Source organism: Cryptomeria japonica, chromosome 11 (genome assembly GCF_030272615.1).
Source record: "Cryptomeria japonica chromosome 11, Sugi_1.0, whole genome shotgun sequence".
In the NCBI taxonomy this organism is placed as follows: Eukaryota; Viridiplantae; Streptophyta; class Pinopsida; order Cupressales; family Cupressaceae; genus Cryptomeria; species Cryptomeria japonica.
This window is the reverse complement of record NC_081415.1, coordinates 715,360,071-715,385,622: the sequence shown is the minus strand read 5'-3', so window position 1 is coordinate 715,385,622 and position 25,552 is coordinate 715,360,071. Positions and strand designations below refer to the sequence as shown.

Sequence of the window (25,552 nt, the reverse complement as noted above, 5' to 3'; positions counted from 1 at the left end):
ACCCTATTCAGCTCACTATTTTGACCTCTAGGCCTCCTATCCTGTTTGAGTGACCTATAATGCTCTCTCCTCTGATTAACAAACCTCTCGAATGTCATCCTCTCTCGCACCTGTGGAGTTAATAAATCCCATTCGTCATTCGTAGCCATGAGGATATTTGCGAACATCTCCTCTCCTAGTTCTCCTGTAGGTGCTACCTCAGGCTCATCTCTAATGAAGGTAGGACGTGTAGGCCTGTCTGTTGTCCTGGAATGAGTTCTATGAGCTCTAGGTGACCCCACTGCACTCCTGTTATCCCCTTGCTCCTGATTCTGTCTGTCTTGTGGGTTCATGCGCTCAATCATGGTGGTGAGTGCCTGCAAGGCCTGAGCCATCTGCTGCTGTCCTGTAGCCATTGCTCTGAAAAATTCCCTTGTTTCTTGCTCCTCATTCCTATCGCCTCTGGGTGGGCTACCCCCTTGCCTGTCACCCATGGTGCCCGGCTGCCTGTCAAATTCTTGTTCCCTGTCAAACAAAGCTCGCCTGCAAGTGTAATATCTGTGAGAGCCAACCTCAGGCGGCTGCATGTGATTGCTAAACCCTCAGGATGGCAGGATTTAGCTTTGATACCAATGTAAGAACCCAACTTGGCTCTCCTCTGCTGACTGTTTCTTTTGAATGCAGTAGATTTGAATTTGTTTTGGTTTTTGAATGTTTATGGATTTTTTTTGTGTTTTTTTGGTAATAATGAGCAATGATACAATACTGAAATAAACTCCTATGCTTAAAATAATACTAAAACAATAATATTACTACTGGAATTAATTTACGAGACTATCAAGGGAATGTTTGTTCTGTTTTATGGCCAATATCCCTGAAAAACAAATTCATTACAATGTAAGATAAAAACCTGATTTTTGCTGTCCCAATAGATGAAAAATCTGCAAACTGCAAATTTTAATTTTAAAAAAAAATTTACTGTTCATGCGGTACTGTAGCAGTCAGCACGGCAGCACTGTAGCAGTTCGTACCGTACTTGTTAATCACCAAAATTTCTTCAATAAATCTGCAATAATTTCTCATGAATTTATTCTTCAATTCTGCGCAATTAGATGCAAATAAGACCTCTGAATGAAGTCTTCCTGAAACCAAATATCACTGAATATTTCATCAGCTCAGATGGTGAACATTGAAGCAACTATGTCCTCCAATGGTGGCTGAAAACCCTAGTCTCCAGAGCAAAACCCTTTCAATTTCACAAATGCCAAAATAAAAAATAGCAATCCTCCCCTTCTTTCCAAACTCAATGCTATATATCCTTTTTGCAAATCGTACCCTAATCCTCTTAATTACAATTTTGCTTGTAGTTTCATTTAATTTCACTTTGGGTGTCAAAACGATTTTAATCATTAAATGGGCATTTAATTTTAATATTTCAATAGTCTAGCTCAAATAATTTAATTAAAAACATGGCCCTGTCTAATGATGAGTTGACCCTCAAGTTAAGTGATTATAATATAAAGTCACTTTATAACTTTATTATTAAATCACTTAATAATAAATGCTAAGTTATTCAAACTTGTCTAACTCCATGAATATTTTGAATTTAGCTATGCCGTCTGAAACTGGAGCTCCCCAGTTGACCACCCATCTGACCGTGATGTCTACTAAAAATAGCAGGGGTCCATCTCCAACTGCTAAAAATAGCCTGGCCAAGCCAAACTCAAAGCAAAACTCATCATAAACAAACTCTGGCAACCCAGAAGTGTACTCTGCTCTGTCCCCGGAAGATCTCCACGCCAAGGTGACCCTCTATCCAATCCTACTAACCTACGAGGGTCTTTGATAGGCTAATCACAAGCTAGAGTGATGTCTCTAGCTAGAAGGGGACATCACACAATCATCATTTAAAAACAATTAAATTTGGGGCTCATTTATTAAAATATTTCAATTCAATTAAAAAATTGAGCCGTAAGGGAAAATCGATTTGAGTAGGGATTAAAAAATCCCATTAAAATCATTTAAAATGTCAAAATTTCCCCCACAAGGGAAAATCGATTTCAGTGTAGACAAAAAACCTCATCAAAACTCACATAAAATGGGCCAGGGGAAAATCAATAGGAGTCTGGAATGAGAATTCCACTCAAAATTTAAGTCATCACCCAAAAATACCCCTCTGGTGGAAAATCGACCTCAGTCTGGATGAAAGTCCGGACTCAATTATGAAATGCACTCTCAGTGGAAAATCGCTGAGTATGGATAAAAATCCGGACAAAAATCATCAAAAACTTGTCACAAATCCCTGGTGGAAAATCGACCCAGGTGTGGAATGAATGCAAACATCATCAGCAACCTTGTCCATACCTCCCTGGTGGAAAAACGTGGGTAGTCAGGATAAATCCTGATAATTAGTCAAAATTTAAAGCTTCCAGGGGAAAAACGACCCTAGTATGGATTAACAGTGGTGGAAAATCGAGGCAAGTATGGATTTCAAAGGAAATCCATGTCCAGTCCGGATTTTGAGTGGGGAAAACCATGGGTAGTCAAGAATATGAGGGGAAAAGCACCTCTAGCATGGAATTTTGACCTTTTAACCCTTAGAATATGGATTTTACTCCGGAAAATGATGATTTTTCCACTCATAACCACTTAGAAACTCTAAAACTTAATAAAACTCAATTGGACTTGGGCAAATTTATCAAAAAATGGAGCGTAACACAAAGAAAACTATCAGGATAAAGTGCGAAATCAACTTGAGTAATTCCCTAGGACCGAGAAAACAACTCGAAAAGGTCTGAAAACACCTTAGCACTTAAAATCACCGACGAGGACATTTAAAAACACGTTAATGTTCCAAAAAGGGTCTACACTTAGACAAAAATAGGATCATTAAAATATCAATTTTCATGCGCTTGATCCTATAACCTCAAAACCCTAAATGACACTAGACATGATCAAAACTCCGAGACTCGGGCACAAAAAACACAAAATTGCCCACTAAGCAGTGAAAACCCTAACCTAACAACATAGAAAGTAAGAAAAGAGGGGGTCCCCGTTAGCAATGGAGCGATGTGTGAAAAGGTCACAAGGGAACCCTACCCTTGTACCTTCTTTTCATGCAACTAAAGGTTGTACCGCACATAGACAGGGTCGTTCAAACACTTTTGAGTCAACCTATAACACTACTTTGTGTGAATGGCCTCAAAAACACTCGAGTTGTGCTTACAACTAGAAGCACTGCAAGGCTAAGATAAAATGCAGATGTCAAGATTTTGAAGATTAAGCATTGTGGCACCATAATCTTCCCACCACAAATTTGCAAGGATAACAATTGCCATTTATAACTTGGTAAGGATTTTAATAAAAAAATTGAAATAAATGGTAAAATAAAATTAAACACATTTTTTTTACCTAGCAGCAAGGTGTCTCTCCGACAAGTGCAATCATTTGAAGAAAACAATGCCCCTTTGGCTCTCTTATAACTTTGTATCTCATCTAGTATGAGGTCTCGAAGGTTAACATCATCAACCAATCTCTCAATACATGTGTTGAGGCCAACAAGAACCTTTGCATCTGCTTTAAAAGTAGGTGAGAAATAAAACATGGGGTTCAACTAATAAGCAACAACATGAATATGTTTGTAGAGTTGTCGGTTCCACTTCCGATCAGTTATATACCATATGGGTTCATATTTGGTCTTGTTTGACCCATACAAATATTGAATCGCCTCTTTGGCCTTATCCACGGCCTCATATAGACACCCCATGGGATTTTGATCTCCATCCACCAATCGTAGAACCCTAACCAATGGTTCTAACATCTAAATATCAAAAATTTAACAAAATCAACAAATTGTAATATTAGAAAATTTAAAAATAAATCATAAAAGTTTGAAAACTTACATTGATGACCTCCTCCATAACTTCAGCAAATCTATCATCAAAAATGGCATTCACAACCTTCTTTTCTTCAAGCTTCCTCCAATAAGGACTCTCCAACCATCTTTTACTCACAAACATGCATTTGGTTGGGCAATGTAACTAATATGCTCTACAAGGTGAGGAAAGTAGTAGCAAAGTGTGACTCTTGATTGCACAAGATCCTTACCATCAATGTGCTCTTCAATAAGATTCAAGACCCATGTATGGTTGTAGATGTACTTTGTGATATTCATTCCATGTTTGACCACATTCTTCACCCAACTCAGTTTTCCTATGTCCTCAAGGAACAAGTCAAGACAATGGGCAGCACAAGAGCTCCAAAATAATGTTCGATGTTTCACCTATAGAACTTTATTGGCTGCCACATATGGAGCTGCATTGCCAATCACAATTTGAATGACATTTTGCACTCCCACTTCCATCACCACCTCATCCAACATGTTGCACAAGGTATTTGCAATTTTTACTTCATTGGAGGCATCAACTGATTTTGAAAATACCAATTGTCCCCTTGAAACCACTAAAAAGTTGATGAGTGTCCTATTTTTGCCATTTGTCTACCCATCAGATAAAATAGTGCAGCCTTGCTTTTCTCTGATTCTCCTTTGTTCTTCCCCTAGTCAACATGTGTTTTGGAACTCATCCTGCAATAATGGCCCACTCAACTCATAACAACTTGATGCCTTGAACCCTTTACCTGCCACGGTCAATGCAACGACTATTGTTCCCAATAAGGTCTACATTGAATGGAGTATTATTGTAGTACTGAAATCTCGCACATGCCAACTTTGCCTCATGCTACAATTCTCTATTCCATGCAATACCTTTCAAAGAAGGTTGCACACCAAGAATGTTATGGGGAACAAAAAAGTAGAAATATGGCTGCCCACACCTCCCAATGCTCATATCTATGGCCCAATGGGAGAAGAAGCCCCCATAACTCCCTATAACCCAATATAACTAAAATCTACAGTCGGGGCTGTCATTGACTTTGTTGTTCTCTTTTTATCTGTCTTCCTTTACTCATATGTTGCAAGGAGTTCTTTTGCCTCCCTCTTAAACTCTTCACTAAATGCTTCACATGACCTAACATTTTGGCAAAAACAATCAAGTTGTGACATAACCACTCTTAGAGCTGATCATGGAGGTGAATTCTATTCAAAAGAATTCAATATTTTTTGTACTAAACAAAAGATAAAAAAAGACAACATACTACACTCTAAACTCCATAACGGAATGGAGTTGTGAGAGGTAAAACCATACTATCATAGAGATGACCCTATGTATGGGAAAGAAAAGGAATGCTCTTGAGGGGTCTTGGATTGAGGCAATATATACCAACAATATATTTGCTGAACAAATCTCTAACATAGGGGATGAAGCAAATTAGCCCAAAGGAAGCATGGTCTAGGAGGAAATCTAAAACAAGTCATCTTAAGATCTTTGGCTTCATTACATATGCTTACAAGGTAAAATGATAATCATAAGGCTTACCCATTGATTGATGTTGAGACTGATCACTTGACTTTTAGTGGAGATGTTGTGATTGATCAAGAAGTTGGGTCTTTCCACACTTCTACAGAGTTCAAGAATATCAAAGTATAACTTGTTAAGGCTAAGGATTTAGGTGTCTGTCTTTAGGTAGTGTTGTAACCTAATCACACATCACCCCATCCCAGATGGGGACCCCCTACTTCTTAGGCCCTCTTGGTCTTTTGTTTTGGTTTTTCGAGTCTTTTGGTGGCAATCTTTTCAGTCCCTCTGCTTTGCAAGCGTTTGGGGGTCAAATTGATCAAGTATGTTTTTCGTTTGAGCGAATTTGGTTAAGTCTAAGGCTCGTTTTGACAATTTTAGGGTTTTTGCCTTTAGTCCTAGATTTTAGGGGTTTCTATTAGGGTTTTTTAAAAACTGTGTAGAACTGGAATCAGGACCCTTCGAGGAACCTCCCAGTAAAATTTGAGCAAAATCGGCGCATAGAAAGTTCCTATTTTTTAGGGATTTTACTGCATCCTAGAATGCCTTCATTTTGCCAAAAATCAAACTTACTATTTTTAGTAATTTCTATTTTTAGTAAGTTCCTATTTATTGTAAGTCATCCTGCGCCCTGTTTTGGGCTCTAACTCTGACATTTTTGAAAAGTTCCTATCTTTGGAAAGTTCATTTTGTGACAGGTCCCCGCAGGCAAACAATGAAGACTGGGTATTCCTGAAGAATCTGTCTAAATCCGGAAGGTCAGAAAGCAGACAAGTTTGATAAAAAATGGCCAAGTGTTGGTATCCATTCTTAAAATGGAAAGCTCAAAAAAATTCACCTAAGTCCGGAAGAAGCAAGATGAAATTCCATCTCCAAGTCAAAACTCTGCCCAAGGAAGTCAAATGGGCACCAAGGTGGAGTCATCATGGATACGTGAAAACGCAATGAATCCTTGGTAATGTCAAAACTCTGCCCAAGGAAGTCAGGGCGCCAAACAAAGGTGAAGAAGGAAGAATGCAAAAGTCAAAAATTCCTTCCCTAAGGCAAATTTGTGCCCTAGACCAAGGAAGGGCGCCAAAGTGGAGTGCTCAAGGAGAATGGAAGAAATTCAAAATTCCATGCCTAAGGTGAAATAGTGCCCAAGGAGTGCACAAGGCACCAACACCCATGCTCATGGAGAATGCTCAACAAGGTGAATTCCCTCCCTAAGTCAAAATTATGCCCTAGAAAAGAATAGGGCGCCAAAACCACTCTGCCATTGAATTCATGAAAAGTCAAAATTCCTTCCTCCTAGCGAAATTCCACCCTAAGACAAGGAAGGGCACCAAAGTCAATGGGTCTTGGAGAAATCAAAACATGGATGAATTCCATGATGCATGCATTCTAGCGCCCAAGAAGGCTTAAGGGCAGCAAACTTAGGTTGTCATGGAAAGGGCAAGAATGATAATATTCCTTACCTAGGTGTAAATAGCGCCCAAGGTGTGAGAGGGGCGCCAAACAAGGGTTGCCATGGAATGAATAAAAGAAATGGATTCCTTCCCTGCATATAAATTTCATCCAAGCTTGACAATGAGCACCAAAATGAAAGACTTCAAGGAAAATTAGAAGGTGATGGATTCCTCGACGGCATGAAAATGATCAAGTTCCTTTATCAAAGAAAATTCCAAGTACAAGGTTGAGAATAAAGGTTTTTTCCAGGGCAAAGAGGAAATTTGGACGTCAGGAGAGGAAAGGAAAAGCAGAAATCCCCTCAAGAAAAATTTAAAAAATTCCATTTTTAGGCACCAAATCTTGTCGGAATTCGAAGATTTTTGCAGATTTGGACTCATGAGACATTTCTCTCTCTCTTGGACCCGGGTCCTAAGTTTTAGGAAAGTTCCTAAAAAACAGGTGGTGGAAAAGCATGGAAAAATCCCTCCAAGGCAAAGAAAATCAAGCTAAGTGAATGAATTAGGTGAATCTTGAAGGAATCTTCTAAATTTCCTCCAAATTTTGAAAAAATGGAAAGTAATGAGTTGGCAAGGGAATATTCTAAGTATGACGCACAACTCAACGTAATAAGATAAATTTCCAAATTTGAACTCAACTACAAGGAAGATTCCATTTGCATGGCGTGATAAAAGGGAAAGAATGACGTATAATTAATACAATTGCCAAAATTGATACCTCCTAACTTAGCAGCACGATTGGAGAAATTCTATATAAGCATTAAGTGACATTTTATTTCTCACATGCGAATTTCAAGAAAGAAGAGTTGGAGAAGAGGTGGAAAGGTCATACTTGGAGAATTTTTCAACATTTTCAAGGAGTATTTTCCAAGATGGCAAATCAAGCAAGGCGGCTACTATCACCAGGCAGGCAAAGATAAAAGCGGAGATGAAAGGCTTCCTTCCAGATTCCAAGATTGCTTCTAGGTGGAAAGAGATCAGCGATACAAATTTAGGAACGTTCAACTTGGCTGCCTTCAAGATCAGGATGTTTGGAACAACAGGGCATAATCCATCTCCTACAGTTGTCAAGTTTGTTAGAAGCAAAATCGTTGTGGCAACTAGTTTTCCTCCTGCAATCCAGTGTCTAGACCTGATTCTTGAATGTGCAAAACACTACAATCCGGAGAGGAAGACAATTTCAACGTCAGATGGCAAGCTACTGGCGACTTTGACTCCGGAATCAATTGGTGAAGCCTTCAGAATTCCTTCACACCATTCCATGACATGTAGGATCGTGAATAGAGCTAAGGCAGTATATGATGCGGATCTTGGCAAATGTGCGGATATAATCAAGCATTGGTTACTGAAGCCTAGACCGCATATCTCCAAAATGCCTAAGATACTCACTATCTTTGAATTCAAACAGTAATATGTGGACCTGATAAAAATGCTAAGCAGAGTGATGGGGTGTTCACATACTGTGAATTTTGAGCCAGGAATGTTCTTTTACATTGGCAAGATCACGAATGCCAATGGGTTAGTGGATTGGGCCAGGTTGATCAGCCACTATTTGCACGAACAGTTGAGAGATTTGAAAGAAAGGAAGTCCCAATCCTTCTTCATGAGATCCTACGTGATTTATATGCTTGCAAGAAGGGAACGCTTTGATGGTTTGTCGGCAAAACGAATCATGGGTTGCAAACTAACACAACTGAAAGTGAATGAGTGTTATCCTCAGCTGCATCTTCCTAATACTAATTCCTACAAGCTGGCGAATGACACCCTCACTATGTATTTGACAAGACTTATGCAGAATGAAATGCACACAAGGGTGTCACCACAGGCTAGGGCCTTGGTTCAAAAAAATGGAGTCACGTTCTTGCAATTTCTAAAGTTCACCTATATCAGGATGCAAGGATTCTCGTACCAATCATACAAATTGCCGAGGTATCCATCTGACAAACTGGTATTGTTGGAACTCCTGAGGCAGTTGACAGCCTATGATCAATTACAGAAGAAGAAGAAGAAGCAGTCTATTGAATTCCCATTTGTCCTAGGTGATTGCATGGAGGTGTGCCCAAGTTTGGAAGCAGACGAGAAAGCTATAGAGGAGTTGGCATTCTATTGCTTGGCATTTTACACATCCGAAGCTCAATATGATCCTTATCACCAGATTAGAAAGGTTGTTGGAATGAAATTTATACATAAGTTTCACCTAAAAGACTATTGGGCAAGTGCCAAGGATGACCTTGAAGTTCGAAATAAAATGTATTCCAAACTGCCCCTTGACACCATCAAGATATGTGAGATAATGCAGATGCCGGATCAAGTGAAGGAATATTCAGACTTGGTGCAACCGGAATTCGAAAAGGTGAAAGATCAACCCATTCAGCTGCCAGACTGGTCGGAACCTGAAATTGACAATCTAGACATCTTGGCTAGACTTGTTCTAAAGTTTACCAAGCACTGGGTTGATAGGCATATCAAAAGGTTGAAAGAGGGAAATGTCCACCTGACTTTCCAATTTATGGGAAATCTTGATTCCCATAGCGAAGCAACTGAAGGATCTTCACAAGCTCAGGAAGAAGGAGAAGTCCAGCTTGATAGAGAGAAAAGTGCTCCAAAGAGGCCAAGGACGACAAGGAAGAAGGATGTCCATCGGGAAGCCCAATAGGAAGCCCAACAAAAAACCCAACAAGAAGTCCATCAAGAAATTCATCAAGAAGTTCAACAAGAAATGCAGCCAGAAGAACCACTGCAAAAGAGAGCAAAGGTAGTAAGAATGCAATCACCAGCAAGTTCTTCCAATGTGCGGGAGGTAGATATGTTTGTGCAGGAAAATCCAATAGACCCACCTCCAGTCAATATCCTTAATAGTGCTCTAGCACAGGATCTTCTCAACGTCAGTGCTTCACATAGACCACATCAACCAAGAAATCAGAGACAAGAAATTCCTCCTCATCAGGAAGAAACTCACCACGATAGTTTCGTGGAAGCCATCCTTGGCGAGATGGAGGAAGTATCACAAGAGCAAGAACAGATGGAAATCCATAGTCACTCCATTCCCACTCCTAATTGGCTAACGGATAGATTAAGAAAGGAATTGGAAAAGGAAATTGATCCAGCACAGGAGTTAGAAGAGTTGTTGAAAAGAATGGATCAACCGGCAGAGAAGAAGGGTCCCCGAAAATTCTCCAAGGTCGTGAGGGATGAATCTAGATCCCGAACCTTGCACATAGCTGGCCTGCAGTAGATAAGGACAGGAATGAAATTAGGCCAGAAAATTATGTAATCAGACAAGTTGATCTTGGGCATGCTTCCACCGAACAAGCAATTGAAGACTTCGAAGGATCTTCCTTGGCCATGAAGGAAAAGATGCAAAAAAAAGGCAAAATGTAAAAGGCTGAAGGAAGAAAATAGGACCTTACGTGAATACATTAGAAGTCTCAAGCGGCCACTCAAAGAAGTAGATCCCTCATTCATTCTTCCTTCCTCCCTCCCTAAGGAAGTCATTGATGACACAAAAGTAATCAAAGTAATGGCAGCAGGGAAGTTTATTGAAGACTTAGCTCGACTTCATTCCAGATTTGTTGCCCTTCTAAATAGGTTGGAGGTAGCGGAAGGTTTGTGGGAAGATGTCCACATCTATCAGGACTTAACCATTCTGCGACTCAGGGCTCTAACGAAGATTTCAAAGCAAACACTGATTGATGGAAAAGTAATTCAAGAGAACGAAATTTATGAGTTTTCCCGATGGTTCTTCGCCATTTGCTGAGGAAAGAAGACCTTTGAAAAATTTAGCATGGAGTCTTTAACTTTGAAAGACTCAATTAGAAGGGTGCAAGAGGAAGTCATCAATGTAATTGAAGCACTCTTCACAAAGAAGCTCAGTAAAGATGTAGTAACAGTGAACTCCCTAAAATCCCAATTACACGAGTTCTTCTTCGTAAGTTCCTTTTCTAAGGAACATTTTTAGAATGTTTCCTCATTTTACAACACGAAGAAGGCGGCGTTGGAAATGATGGTGGAGTGGGAGAACTTCTTTTCCAAAAGCGAGGAAGAAATCAACTTGATGGAGTTTGACATTGAAAGCCTGCCAAGTGTCTCCATAGGGGAGTTGGAAGTCGTCATTGCTAAGTTCATCACGTATGCAATTAATGAGCGAGATAATGGTTGTCCATTCTTGGACGAGAATCTTTTGACTGAGTAGTGGTGACGCATTTACTACCAGAATATTTTGATTTAGTGGCGGCCTGGTCAATGCATGTTGAATGCATAAAGAATCTTTTTGCATGCAGTCGTTGTATTAATGATTTTATGACAGATTTCTTCTGCACATAGCCGTCACATGGAGAATGATGGGCATTTATGTTTGCATGAGGAATATTCATGGTATTTTGGGCAAATTTGATGTAATGGGGTGCATTTAATGCACGAATGGATGCCATTTTGGGCTTATTTGAATTCATTGTATATGGGCTTAGTCGGTATTAATTGTTGATTTCCACCTTGTTGCATCTTGAGTGGAGAATCTTTTAGGGTGAAACCCTAATTAGGGTTTGCATGTTTTCATGGCCCAAGGCCTATATAAAGGGGTGACCCCCCTCATTTGTAAAGGGAGGAGAGATTGTTTTCTGAGATTGTTGCATTAGGATTGTTGAAGTAGCCAACTTAATACATTGTTCGATTTGATAGTGTGTTCTTGTACTATTTTATCAATTTGCATGGTCTTGCTCTCTTCAGTTAGAATAGATTTTGTTTTATGTTGTTAGAAGAACTAAATTTGATAGGATTGCTTATTGCAGAGTCTGAGCTCGTACTTTTTGTGTGCAACTGATTGTTGCATACTTTGCAAAGTTAGCCTGAGCTTATTATATGTGTATGCTTAACTTCGATTATCAATGAAGATTGTTTGACTTGATGGTCTCCATTGGTGATTTGAAAAAACTTCTACACACGCTCTAAAGATTGCATCGCCTTTGCGTAGTTGTGCTCTACTAGCAAAACGAAGTATGGTTTGATTTTGCATGATTTATCCCATCTCCTTGTTTTTAGGATTAGATTATACTTAGAGTAGCTTCCTAAACCCTATCACATTTACTTTCCGCACATCTTAACCTAAAAAACAAAAAAAAAGAGAGCTTTCATTGCAAATCATTCACGTAAATATCCTTGAACCCACAAATTTGTCAAAATATTTTGTGAACATGCATAAGGTCCCTTGGGTTAATAGCAAATTCGTCAACTAACTAAGTCATGTTCACGCGCCGAAGGAACCTTGAGATTAGCCGTTTGATCTTTCTTCGCAATCTTAGCATACGGCCTGATTTTAACCAAGAGAGAGTGAAGTGACCGTTGGGAACTTTATTCTGTGTTAGACGTAGTCATAAAAAACACGTCAACATGTAGCTCCACCTCAAAGAGGGATTTTAGAGCATATAAAGTCTCCTAGGTTGGTAATAGACTTGAATTCCACTAATGATAACTTGTATCAATATTTAGATGATACAAGTATCCCAAGTCATGTTGACAACATTGATTTGGATGTAGAGAATCCTCACAAGAGACCAAAGTAGTGGGAAAGCACCATTCATGTAAGTGAAGCGATCAATGGACAATCATCAAGAAGCAAGAGCAAGGACATATTTAAGTTTTCTCTAATGGCCAATGTTCAGGGAGTTTATGAACCACAAATATTTGAGGTAAAAGAAAACCTGAATGGGAAACAACTATGGCAACTAAACATGAGAGCCCTAAAAAAACCAACACTTGAGATCTCTCAAATCTTCCACCAAGGGGGAAACCCCTTGGCAGCAAATGGGTGTACACGGTCAGACACAAGGTAAATGATACATTAGACAAGTACAAAGCTTTGTTGGTTGCAAAAGAGTTCTCATGGAGAGAGTGCACTAACTACGAGAAGACCTTTTCTCTTGAACCTGCCTCCTTTTCAAATATTTTTGGCTGTTATACTTTGCTGAAAGGCTGCAATCCTTATTTTAGAGGCTATTGTTCAGCATTTATGATGTTATTTATCACTTGGGCTGCTGTACAAGTCTATGAAATGCTCTAATACTTGTTATTACAAGGGATTTCTGCCACTATTACAACTGCTGTTATTTTCAGTTTATTTTATAATTACTTTTACTATTGCATATGCCGGCCAAGCAATAATAAAATAAACTATTGATTAGTTTCTTTGTAAATTTATGTGCAGTTTAACACCAAATATTATAAATTTAGAAGTTGGTTCTTGCTTTGTAATTTTGGAAGGCTACGTTGTGATGACATTAACAAATCATTTACTTCCTGTTTACAACTATATCTGATAAATTAGATGGATGAAATAATAATACAAATAACAATGCATACGAGATATAGGAGTAAAATGTATCTTTATTCACACATGAAATTATTACAAAGAAGAAGACTAGAGATGGTCGTCCAAGGACTACAATTGATCCAACTCTATCTTCCTACCTTCCTTGGTGGTACACAACCTAGTTAAAGAACCCGACAATTGCCAAGAGGAACACAACCGTCAACCAACCGACACTTCTAACTACCCAAGAGTGACAACCCACTTAATACAACAATTAATACATTAGCAGATAACCAATATTAATCGAACATAACAAAAGGCATTATATGCTCACTACAAGGATTGTAGATTTGATAAATGGTGATGGTTGGTGTAGAAAACAGCAGAAACAATGTGCATAGTACCGAACATAACAAAAGGCATTATATGCTCACTACAAGGATTGTAGATTTGATAAATGGTGATGGTTGGTGTAGAAAACAGCAGAAACAATGTGCATAGGTGCTAGTACAATGATTGCATGACCGCTGGCAGGTTGCAAGCTTAGTCATTGTGAAACTGGGAAAAAAAAATAGTTAAAGAAATTACATAAAGTTGAATTAATGATTAATAATAAAATTTTGAGTTGGACCTAGTAATTTTATTTCAAAAGGACAACTAAAATATTATTATTTTTTATTTTAGAAGTATACATCTTCGGAGGGATTTTTAGGAGTGAAAGAAAATTCAAATGAAAGAGGCAAAGGAATTTATTAAAAAAGGTGAACTGATAAAAGGGGGCATCCATTATTATTGCAATCAAATCATTTTTTTGGAGCTTGAACACTTGGTGTTCATCTTTCATGCAAGAAGGAAAACCCTTGACGTGTTTCTCCTGATTTCCAATTGGGATTGGAGCACGGAAATCCTCTTATCCAAGTGAAGTGATTCCATCTAATGATCACATTGGCACTGAATATTTTTAGCTAATTTAGGTTGCAAGAAATAAGGAGCATTTTTAGAAGGTTTTATTTGTGCCTAAGGTTGCTGACAAGCTCAGATCTAAATTGTGGAGGTTTGTCAAAGGCTCTACAAGCGTTAGAAGACGTAATACAGTTGTTGCACAATAGAAAACCTAATATTGTTGCCACCATACAGCTGTACCTCCCCACCAAGCCCTACCAGCCACAACCATACATATGGAGCTGCCAATGGTCATACAATCATTGTACTAGCACCTATGCACATTGTTTCTGCTGTTTTCTACCCCAACCATGACCATTTATCAAATCTACAATCCTTATATAGTAGTATCATGCCTATGAGTGGGCAATTTTATTATTATAATATTTTGAAATTGTTTGCTGATTTAAAGATTCAGAATAATTACTTGTAATTGCTTTTCAGTTCAAAATATCAACATTTTTGTACTTTTTTCCAATAATTAATTAACAAAAAATTAGATCTGAGGGGCTAATCATTCTATTTAATATTGTTGCTATTTGATATTCTTGTTTATGCCCTTTTGTTGCATGGAAAGGAATCATCAAAAATTGCATGTGATTATAAATCTGAAAGGAGATATTATAGTTTGAGTCTTTATATTGTAAAGCTCTATTGGGAGGTTATCCCCACCAAGTGGCACTGTAAAGATATTATAAAGCATTTCTATTTTTCTCTATTCCGCATATTTATATGTTTATTGTCTTATTTTCCTTGCAAGTTCATTACAAACACTGTTATACACAAATCTTGGTGAGTTGCTGATCCAAAATGGATCTATTAAATTAGTGATATTAGCTAAGTCACTAAATAGTTCTCATGATGAATTCAAACATTCTTGGGTTAGGCATGGTGTTTTTAAAAATCACTAATAAAATAATTCTAGATTTAAGATGCCACATAACTAAAAGATCCTCAAGCAAAGTACACAATAAGAACTAATAGACACAATTTATTCACTGTGACCTAAAAAGTTATATTAGACTGAAACTTATGGAATAAAGAAAGGAAGCCTGTTCCCCAGCAAGAAAAATAATGATTATAAGGTTAAGATAAAACTGTTCTGTACCTGCTGTCTAAATATTGGTTAAATATATGACTCCCTTCATCCTAAACTTTCTATCAATTTTCTACACAGTGTGGGATTTGTAATAAATGCAGCCAAAAATTACATGGGCATGGTAAAAGATTTTCTAGATGCTTAAGCACTACAGGTGGAGCTTGTACCAGTCACTATGAAGGAGCAGTCTGATAATCCAAAAATTCAGGGGTATACGAGAATGGAAGCATTGACTACTTGCACTGGAGTTGTAATATCTTCCCAGACCACACAAACTTTAGCCAGTTTCTAGTTAAGAATTCAATTTTTGGATGCAAAGCTCACACAAAAGAACCAGGATCCTTAAGATGATGCCTGTTTTACAATGAACTTAATATCTACATGGGTCTATCTATGTCCTGAGACAGTGAATTGTCACATTTCTGATAATACTAAAGTACAAGAATAAGAAAGTAGAGTTCATACAGATTGGGGCATTTGTTTTCCACTTTTGCGGCATTACCTGGATTGTTTATGTACTTCATATTAGCATGTATCTTCCTGTCCTTAGCAGTAAGATGGTAATCATCAGCATATATGTGGTAATAGCAAAAAACTGGACTTCTGAACCCTTCCCACATCCGGCAACATAGCTTGGTAGAAAGCCAGTCTGCACAAGGATAATGATAAATTTTCTTGCATGTCTTTGCTCCACAACCAAGAGTAGCTCCAAATCTCTTACACTCTGCACATACCTGATTTTCATTCATATATCAGCAACAATTGTAAAAATAAAATATCAAAACAAATTCCAGTATTGATAATAGAAACAGCACTAAAGGAAATCAAAAGCTTGTCCCAGAAACAATAAAATTAGTTCATAAGAATCTAACATAAATTAAATTATTCCATGTAATGAACTCAAACATGGGTACCGAGCCAGTAATAGAGGAAGCTCAATTATTAAATACTAAAGAGAGATCATGTAGCAGTTATTGATTATATATTATGTTAGAAACAAAAGTTCTAATAAGTACCTAAGGGCTTGCTCTCAATTTGAAAGTTACAAACTTCAAATACAATTGTTTTTCTTCAAGAATCAAAATATATCATTTCTCAACATTCAGATCAAAGGAAAACAAAAATCATGCTATATTTATCATTCCAACATACCATAGAACATTTATCTAATAATAATGAGTAAAAGAAAGAATTATGTATGCACAGTTTTATCCAATTTTAATGTTACAACTTATGTCCCAACTCAGGTAGTTATGCAATCTACAAGAAAAGATAAATCCAATAATGGGGTTCCCTCCATTTGCCACATTTTCTTGTTAAGGGCCACTTCTAGTCCAGCATTTACATGTATCATGTAAAGAGATTATGCCCTTTGACAAGAAGTTGTAATCATTAGAGACACCTTTGAAGTTAGGCTAACCGCTGTGCAATTTAGCTCTGCAAGTTCAATATCCTTGCTTTGCTACTAAATTCTACATCACCAGATAATAGTATTTTAAATGGCATCAGAATTAACTATAATGCAATGAATCTAGAAGCAGAACTTACACAATGGCCCACAATTGAAGTGCATGCAATTGCACATCACTACCTAATGCCAACCAAGATTAACATAACAAGTCAGCTTACAAAAAACCATTACTTATAGGAAAAGTCTACATTATCCCCCTTTTTAAGAATAGTCAAAGTCCCTACAACTACACCAATAAAAAGAAAGAACTTAAGAAGAAGTGGGAGGTGGGGGATGTCTAGACATCTTGGAGCTCCAAGCATTGGTGAACTTGATGACACTACTTGGTCTACCTTGCACTGCTTCAATTTTGCATGTAGAGGATAAACTTTATTTTTCTTTGGTACAAGTGTTTCCTTGGTTTGAGTTCATTGTGACGATTATATTTCAGTACTAACCAACAAACTCATAGGGTCTTGTTGTGACCTATTTCACACATCACCCCATTACAAATGGGGACCCCCTATTTTTTTTTGCTTTTTAGGGTTCTGTTTTGGCATCACATCTACTAATCAGTAGTCTTTTTACAATGAGGAGTTAGAGTTTATGAGAATTCATCCCAAGCCAGATTGAGAATCTATGCTCAGAATTGAATTTGAATGCAGCCAAAGTGTTCAGAAGGTCTGAAGGACGAAAATCGCAATTGCTTTGAGTCATTTCTGACAACTTGCTATTTTTAGAAATTTTTGTTTTTTCTACTTTTTTGCTTTTTTAAAACTGGCATCTAGGTTTTGTTCTTTGAGCTATTTTATTACTACCCATTTTGTCGGAATTTGAAAATCTCGCCTCTAAATATAAAAAGCAGGGCTTCAAAAATTTTGTTTTTTTCTAAAATTAGGGTTTTGTTCTTTAGGTCATTTTGATCCTACCCATGTCTTCAGATTCAAAAAAAATTGCTTCTAAGTGTAAAAAGCAAGGGTTTGAAAAATTTGGTTTTTTCTGAGATTAGGGTTTTGATCCCCATGCCGAATTATTCCTACCCATGTTCTCAGATTTCAAAAATGAGGTCTCCAAGTGCAAAAAGCAAAATGGAAATCCAGATTAGAGTTTTTGTCCAGAAGAACTAGCAAGGTATGAACATGGCATGAACACTGTTGACCAAGTCAAAAGAAGGCAAGTGGAATGGCACATCGAAAATTTTGTCCAGGTTGAAGAAATAAAAATGGCAGACAAGTTCAACAAGGTTCAAGGGTAGAATGGCAGACGATCAATTAAAATATGGAAGAAATTTGAGCGGGATCAATTTAAAAATTGTCCAAGAAAAATTGTCCGACAAATATTAAACTCCTACCGAGGGTTAACTAACTCATAGCAAGGGTTACTTAACTCCTGCCTAAGGTTAAGCTTATTCATGCACCAAAAATGTTTGACAATTTTTAAAGTGCACCTCATGTACAAGCTACATGGCATAAGGAAGATGTGCAAAATTCGCCAAAGCTTGAGAAAGAATGCAGGGCCCACTTGAAGATGGCATAGAATAAAAATGATATAAATTTCCTAGTTGGCAATAAAAGATGATATGGCATTCCAAGAGAATTAAAAATGGCAAGTAAGATGACTTGGCAATTAAAGTCAAAAAAAATATAAAAAAATATTGTGGCATGCCTTCCTCAAATTCGAATTTCTAGAAGGAGATTTAAAACAAATAAAACTTTCTAAAACATGATATAAGCTTCTAAGGATAAATTCCAACTTCTTAGAGGGAGGATAAAACAATAAAACTTTCTAATTTTTGAGAAACTTCCAAGCTTCCTTCTATAAGAAGGAAAAGGGTTTCAATTTTCTAAAGATAGAATAAAACATAAAGCTTCTAGAAATTGCTAAGAAGCTATAAAGACATGTTGCCCATTCATTAATACTTTGTTTGCCAAGAAGAAGTTTGTATAGCAAAGAAGGAAGCATCAAAACTCTATCAAAATTCGCCAAAGTTGAGAGAAGCTAGTAGCTTCAATGCATGATCAGATTATCCAACTTCAAAATCTGCCATGTTTACAGGTTTGGAAATCAAAGTGAACAGCTCTCAGGCATAAAGATTATTAGATTCATGCCAAAATCTGATCATATTATCAAATTACCTTTGCAGAAGTAAAATAAATTCAAGGGTTTGAAGAAAAACATTCAAATACTTCAAAGGAAGCAGCTCCAAAATCCAACTAGATTATCAAATTTTCAGAAAAATTTGGATGAGAAATAAAGCAAAATCAAGGTTTTGGATAAAATAAGTTCGATATTCTCCTTAAATTCACCATTGATAACAATTTGAAGGAGAAAATTCTACCTTGAACATCTCCAAAAGGAAGAATAAAGCAGGTCCAAGGATTTGAAAGGGACATTCAAAAGGTTCAAGTTCGCCATCACCAAAGTTTGCTGATAAAATTTTGAGTTACCTTGGGAAAAGAATTCAAATTTGCACATAGATTTCTCAGAAATCTTTCAAATCTGCCAAAAAATTAAAATTCATCCAAGATCGTCCAAGACAGCAAATTGAAAGTGGACTTGCCCGAGGAAGAATAAATTCTGCCCTGTCAAAAAAAAAGTAATCTAAATTCACATTGTCAAACTGCTGCTATCGTGGTCAGCAAGGAAGTTTTAATCATTTCCAAACCCTCCTTGAAGAGGAAGATTGTTTATATCCGATATACATGTGATAACTTTCCAAGTTTGAAGTGAAGCATGAACCAAAATCTGTCCAAAGATGTGGAAAGTGCGCCCTTTCATATCCAAGGAAGAAAGTCATCCAAAATTTGCTGAGGAATAAGACATGTCTAAAGATTTTGTCTGAAAAAACCAAGCACAAAATTTGGGCAAATAAAAAAATTGTCCAAGGATATGTGAACTTCGCCCTGCCAAGAGGAAAGCCTTCGAGCATGCCAAATAATCCAAAGCATGAAATTTTTCTTTCCAAGAACAAGATGGCCTGACAGATTGGAAGACAATTTGTCCGATCATACTTCCGAAGATTGCCAAGATGACATGACAAAGAGCGAGACAAATTGTTTGATTATGAGCGAGACAAATTGTTTGATTATATTTCCGAAATGTGCCAAAGACAAGAGGACATGTGACTATCCGAACTTTTCCAATCCATAAAAAATGAAGGATGATTGTCCAAGGATATTCCAAGTCCAAGGACAAGCCAATTGACATGAAGCATGCCAAGACATAAAGATTGACACAAATTTGTTCCAAGACACAAACCTTAATAGTCAGACACATTCAAATTCCTGGTTTAAGACAGCCTAAGAGGGAGAAAACATAAATTGGCACATTCACAGTCAGGACATAAGACGGGACTGAAAATTGTCCAAGCAAGTTGATCAAACTCAGACATGAATTTGTCAAAGGCATAAATGAAATATGTGAAGATGTCGGATCACGGACCTCAAATTTGATCCATTAGACAAGAAGACCATCAAGCCAGCACGCTATGAGGAAAGACTAATTTTGACAAGCACATGAAATCAAGGGTCAATCAAACGAACGGGTGGATAAAGGTTTGATACATGTAAAATGGCTAAGTGTGGAATTCTCCACAACCAAAAGAATCAAATTTTGACTGAATGTTGGACAGGAAACATGAAGAAAGAAGAAGAACAAAGAAGAAAATAAAGAGGAGATGAATCAAATTCTTCTCCAAATTCAAGGCACCTGAAAGAGTCTCCGGGCATCAAGAAAGAAAAGTCTTCAGACTCGGCGAAAGTATGGAAAGAAATTCCAGATTTCTTGAAGGATTTCATTTCTGAAGAGTCAAAGACAAGCTCCCACATGCAACATAAATTGGCGGCAAGAAGAGTATTCCAAACAAATTTCCATAGGCAAATTTTTCAACAAAAATTGGGGAATTCAAGTCAACATGTCCAGGTTCATTGAACACACTACCTCTCAGCAGAAGAAGGGGGTGCAATCCTAAAAGACAGCATCTTGTGCCACTTGTCTCTCATCCGACGGATATTTGATCTATTTTGAGAAACCCTAATTAGGGTTAGGTTGTTTTAATCTCGACCGTTGATTAGAAATCAATCCTGGCCATTTAATTGTAATTGGGGAGCCTATAAATTGAACTCACCCCTCATTTGTAAATCATGGGATCATGTTGTAAAACATGTTGAGATAAGCAATTGTTGCATACAATCGCCAAAGTAATAAGTAATGCAATGTTCGAATTGATGGTGATTACCTCTTTTACTTTGGAGTTGGCATGGTTCTTATCCCTCATCATAGTTTAGATTTTATTTCATGTATGTTAGAAGAATGAAGGATTTGATAATTTAGATTGGTGAAACTTTTTTGCTCATACTTTTGTTGGATGGATGATTTTCATTCGATATGTAAAGTTAACCTGAGCTTTTGATGTGGATGCTTAACTTCTACTTTGAGTAATATTGCTCAATTGTTGGTGTTATTCGTAAGTGTGAAAATCTTGAGAACAACCTTAGAAGATTGCACATGCTTTGCATAGTTGTCCTAAGTGTGGCGAAACAAAGTGTTGTTATTAGTTTCACCCAGTCTTTACCGTCTCCTGAATTCTTAGGAATAGATTAGAATTTCTAAACCATATCTCCTTTTCAATTTTCTTGAAGTCCACAATCCAAAACCCACAAACGATAAACCTCCATTGTGAATTGAACGAGCCAAGCATAAGTCCCTTTGTGTATTACCAGCATATCACAACGCCCATTGAGCTTATCCATACGTCAAGACCTGACAAAAGAAACCTTGGAATCGCCATATAGTCTTCTTGCAACCTTAGCATAAGTGGTGGTTTTTCAAGAGAGGATAGAGTATCCTTGGGTATTTTATTCTAATGTTCAGTATATGATAAAACGTACACCAACAAGTCCCAACCATTGAACTCTAAACTTCCCTAGTTTGAGTTTGTTCCGATCGTTATACTTTAGTACTAACTGTTCCAGTTGGAAGTTCATTCGCTAGAGATGTTTATCGTGCCAAAGTTTTCGTCCATGTTGGACAACCTCCATCGCCCACTGTACCATTACCCGTCGCTCATCCAACTTGGTAAGATTCAGAAGGTGTTCCTTTAAGCTCTTGGTGTCTCCGAGGTAGATATTCACAACTATTCACAAACTAGGCAGCATGTATTCTATCAAAACCACTACCTCTTGCCCGTACATGAGTTGGAATGGAGTGTCTTGTCATCATCTTGTATGTTGTGTGGTACACCCACAGTACGGTCGGGAGTCTTTTTCCTCAACACCGCACGACTTATATATGATAGAGACCAAGACTTTATTTGTTGACTTGGCCTAACCATTGGCTTAGGGGCAATACGAGATGGAAAGGTTATGAAATATTTTAAACTCCGTGGTCATGGCTCGAATGACATGGTTCACAAAGTGCACTCCCCGATCACTTGTGATTTGGATGGGGATTCTAAATGGTGTCACAATTTGTTTGCAGATGAACCATGTCGTAATGATGGTAGAATTGTCTAGAAGTGCTTCGGCCTCTACCCATTTTCTGAGGTACTTCATTGCCACTACAATGTACTTACGCCTATGCATGTAACTCACCTTCAGTGGTCTGACGAAGTCAAGACCCACCTTTCGAACAACTCCTGAGGCTGCGTAGGAAATAGTGGGATGAAGTCCAGTTTTAGTGGCTTGCTAGCTCTTTGACAGGTGTCGCACCCTACTACCCACTCGTGAGCGTTCGTGTGCAGTGTTGGCCACCATAGTCCTACCAATAGTACTTTTCATGTGGTGGTGTCTAGTCCCATGTGACCTCCTGCCAAGCCCTCATGAGACTCCTTCAACACTCCAAGGATCTCCTCCTGCATCACAAACCTCCGTAGTACTTGGTCTGGACCCATCTTGTACAAGAGTTCGTTAATGAGTTGGAAGGTTTTACTCTTGAGGACTGGTTTCCTTCTTTCACTCGGCAGCATGTCTACTAGGAAGGTGGAAGTGGACAATCACTCCCCTATATCCTTGTACCATGGTGGCAATGCAAGAATTTGGAACAAGTGAGCGTCGAGAAAGTCCTCATTCACCCCATTAGGTCGTTCTCTCGACTTAATCCGCAACAATTGGTCAACAATGACATGACTCTTCTCTAGCCACACGGTGATGGTAAAAGTGCATTCCTGCAATAGGAGCGACCACCTACTCACCCTCCCTTGGATGATGAGCTTGTTCACAAGGTACATCAATGCCTGATGGTCTACATGAAACGTGAAGGATGTCGCCAATAGGTAGTGGCGAAACTTTTGTACGGAGTACACCTTACCAAGTGCCCCCCTCTTCATCGTACTGTAATTCCTTTCAGCCTTGGAAAGTAGGCAGCTTGCAAAGAAAACTAGATGGTCCAATCCCTGTAATTGGAGGCATCTACATGCACATGAAATTCTTTGTCCCAATCCAAGTATGCCAATATTGGTGCACTCACCAGTCTGGACTTTAAGTCGTTGAATGCCTTCTCTTGTTCATCTCCCCACATGAACTCTCCTTTTCGTGTCAGCATGTCTAGCGGGTATGAAATTTGTGCAAAGTTCTTTATGAACCGCGAGTAGTAGCCTCCATGCCTGAGGAATGACTTTACTCTTGTTACATTCTTCAAGCTTCCATTTGAATAATGACCTCTACTATATGAACTTCTTTCATTTCCCTTCCAAGTATGATTTTAGCCATTGCCATAATTTTGTCATGTATCACACTTGTCACATTTTCAACTTGGGTGCAACCACTGCTGATATCTCCAAACATGATCTTCCTCATTCAGAGAAAGTTATACCAACTCTAAAAGTCATATGATTGCCCTTCCTTCAACACTCCAACGTTCACCAAAGTCTTCTTGGGTAAGCTCATCAATGCTTGTAGTCTCAGGATGGTGTAATCTTTGGTGAAAGTGAAAACATCATAAGCAGCCATGAGGACCTAAGTCATGCCAAGAACACTTGAAACTTTATCAAATATGCTCACTAGCTCTTCTACAAATGCATTCGCCTTGTTGAAGGAAATATCTATTCAATTCTTCAATACATGAGTTGAAGTCCTCATTTATTCTAAATTATCAAGTGAATCTAGAGGGAGCAGTAGTGGAGGCATGTTTGAAGGATCATTTTGTCTTATCAGTTCTCTGGGTCGATGTAGATAATTCCTCAAGGCATTCATCTCCCTCTCGAACTTCTTGTTTTTCTCTACCTCAATCTTCAACAAATCTTGAACTAACTTCACTGTGTCATTCAAATCTTCCATTGCCCGCTCAATGGTGGAAGGACCTAAGTCAATTATCTCCAAGTCATACTCATCTACGATGATCTCATCTTTTGGCTTGTCTACTCTTGGAGTGGCAACTTGTATAACTCGAGATCCAATATTATCCTTTGTAATCTTAGATAACTTAGTGGCTTTCTTCTTTTCAACTGTCTCTTTGAGTTCTATTCAAGAAGCTATCTAAATCATCTATTGGCTCCTCTTCTACCACTATTACTTCCTTTGCTATTCTCTCCCTAAGCCATGCCGAGATAGCTGATCGTTCCTTCTCCACTTGCACCTCCTTGAGTTGTTGATCTTCTCGAGGTGGAGAAGTTACCTCATCATCATCTTTCTCTATTTCCATGTATCCATTTGTGGCTGCCTTATTGCTACCTTGTTCCTGTACGGCTAGATTGTCTTTGTACTTGGAGTTGCTTCCCTTTGTCTATCTTCTCACACCTATTATCTTGAATTATCGACTCCATGAATTCATTCACACCTTGGTTTATGCTTCCCTTGGGTGGCTAACTTTCTTTGGTGACTGTCTGGTTCATTTCAACTTCATGTATAGATGAGGTACTAGTAGGACGGCTTGAACTTGATTTATGCCTTTTCTGTTTTGATCCTTTCTTATGACTTCCTTTCCTTTTGGAACCTCTGGAGTGAATCGACTAGGTGGCACTTTCACTCACACTCATACTTTTTGTTTCTTTGTCGGATGAGTCTGATCTACCATCAAATCAAATGTCAACTGTGCATTTTGGCTCTTCAACTTATGAGTTTGAATGTCTACCCATCTTCGTGTGTAGGCCAAGACTGGCTTCATTAAGTCTCCCAATTTAGTGATCTCAACATCAATCCAATTGACTTCCACTTTTGTCTTTCTATCGATCATAAGTGTGTTGTAGGCGCTTTCCATCATCCTGTGCTTGATCTAGAATGTTGAAAACTCTACACATCCTGACAATGTCAAATAGTATCCTAGAAAACATCTTCTTCCTTATCTCAAAATCATCCTCGCATTCATCCAATAATCCTCTATGTTTGGCTTGTGCCTATGTCTTCTACCTTTAGCTCTTCTCATGTTGCCATAAGGATGTCATCTCTGGAGGAATACGGAATGAGGGGATAGAAACTCAACTCTTCTTCTAACTTCTCAACTGCTTGTAGAGATGGACACACTTCTATTGATTGCCCAATTGAGATAGTTAAAGCAATCTTTGTCTTGTGTCTGTTCTTCTGAACCTTGTCATAAGTGATCACCTGTCTCACCAGCTCCAATAGTATCATCTTGTCAGTAGGGTAGCATAGTAGCATGTATGGCAAACAAGAGCATCCCTAAACTCTTATATAGGCGAACTTGGGGAATTGGATATACCAAGCACCATACTTCTTTACTAACTCATTCGCTTGCGGGGATAATCTTTGAAGGCTATCGCCTTGTAGTGTTCTTGTCAAGTGCATGGTGAAAGCATCATTCACCCTCCTGAAATGTGTCTTGCTAGGGTAATGCAGTTGTGTGTAGGATTCACACGCTCTCATCTCTTTGGCTCCACTTCCAACGAGGCCTCTATACATCAATCCCGCATAATCATAGTCTTTAGTAAGTGAATATATGATGTATGAACTCATGTAGAATGTT

General features: G+C 38.2%; 1 protein-coding gene across 3 annotated transcripts in view; it reads right to left on the bottom strand.

Annotated features, from left to right (window-relative positions):
- The window catches only part of LOC131061313 (uncharacterized), a 154,268-nt gene that overhangs the window by 60,317 nt on the left and 68,399 nt on the right, over nucleotides 1-25,552 (bottom strand). For all 3 annotated transcript variants that reach the window (XR_009359362.1, XM_057994931.2, XM_059213851.1), the window contains exon 7: nucleotides 15,689-15,920. Coding sequence is in view for 2 of the 3 variants with exons in the window: in XM_057994931.2 (XP_057850914.2) it covers nucleotides 15,689-15,920 (232 nt within the window). In the remaining variant the exon portion in view is untranslated. The remainder of the gene's footprint in view (nucleotides 1-15,688; nucleotides 15,921-25,552) is intronic.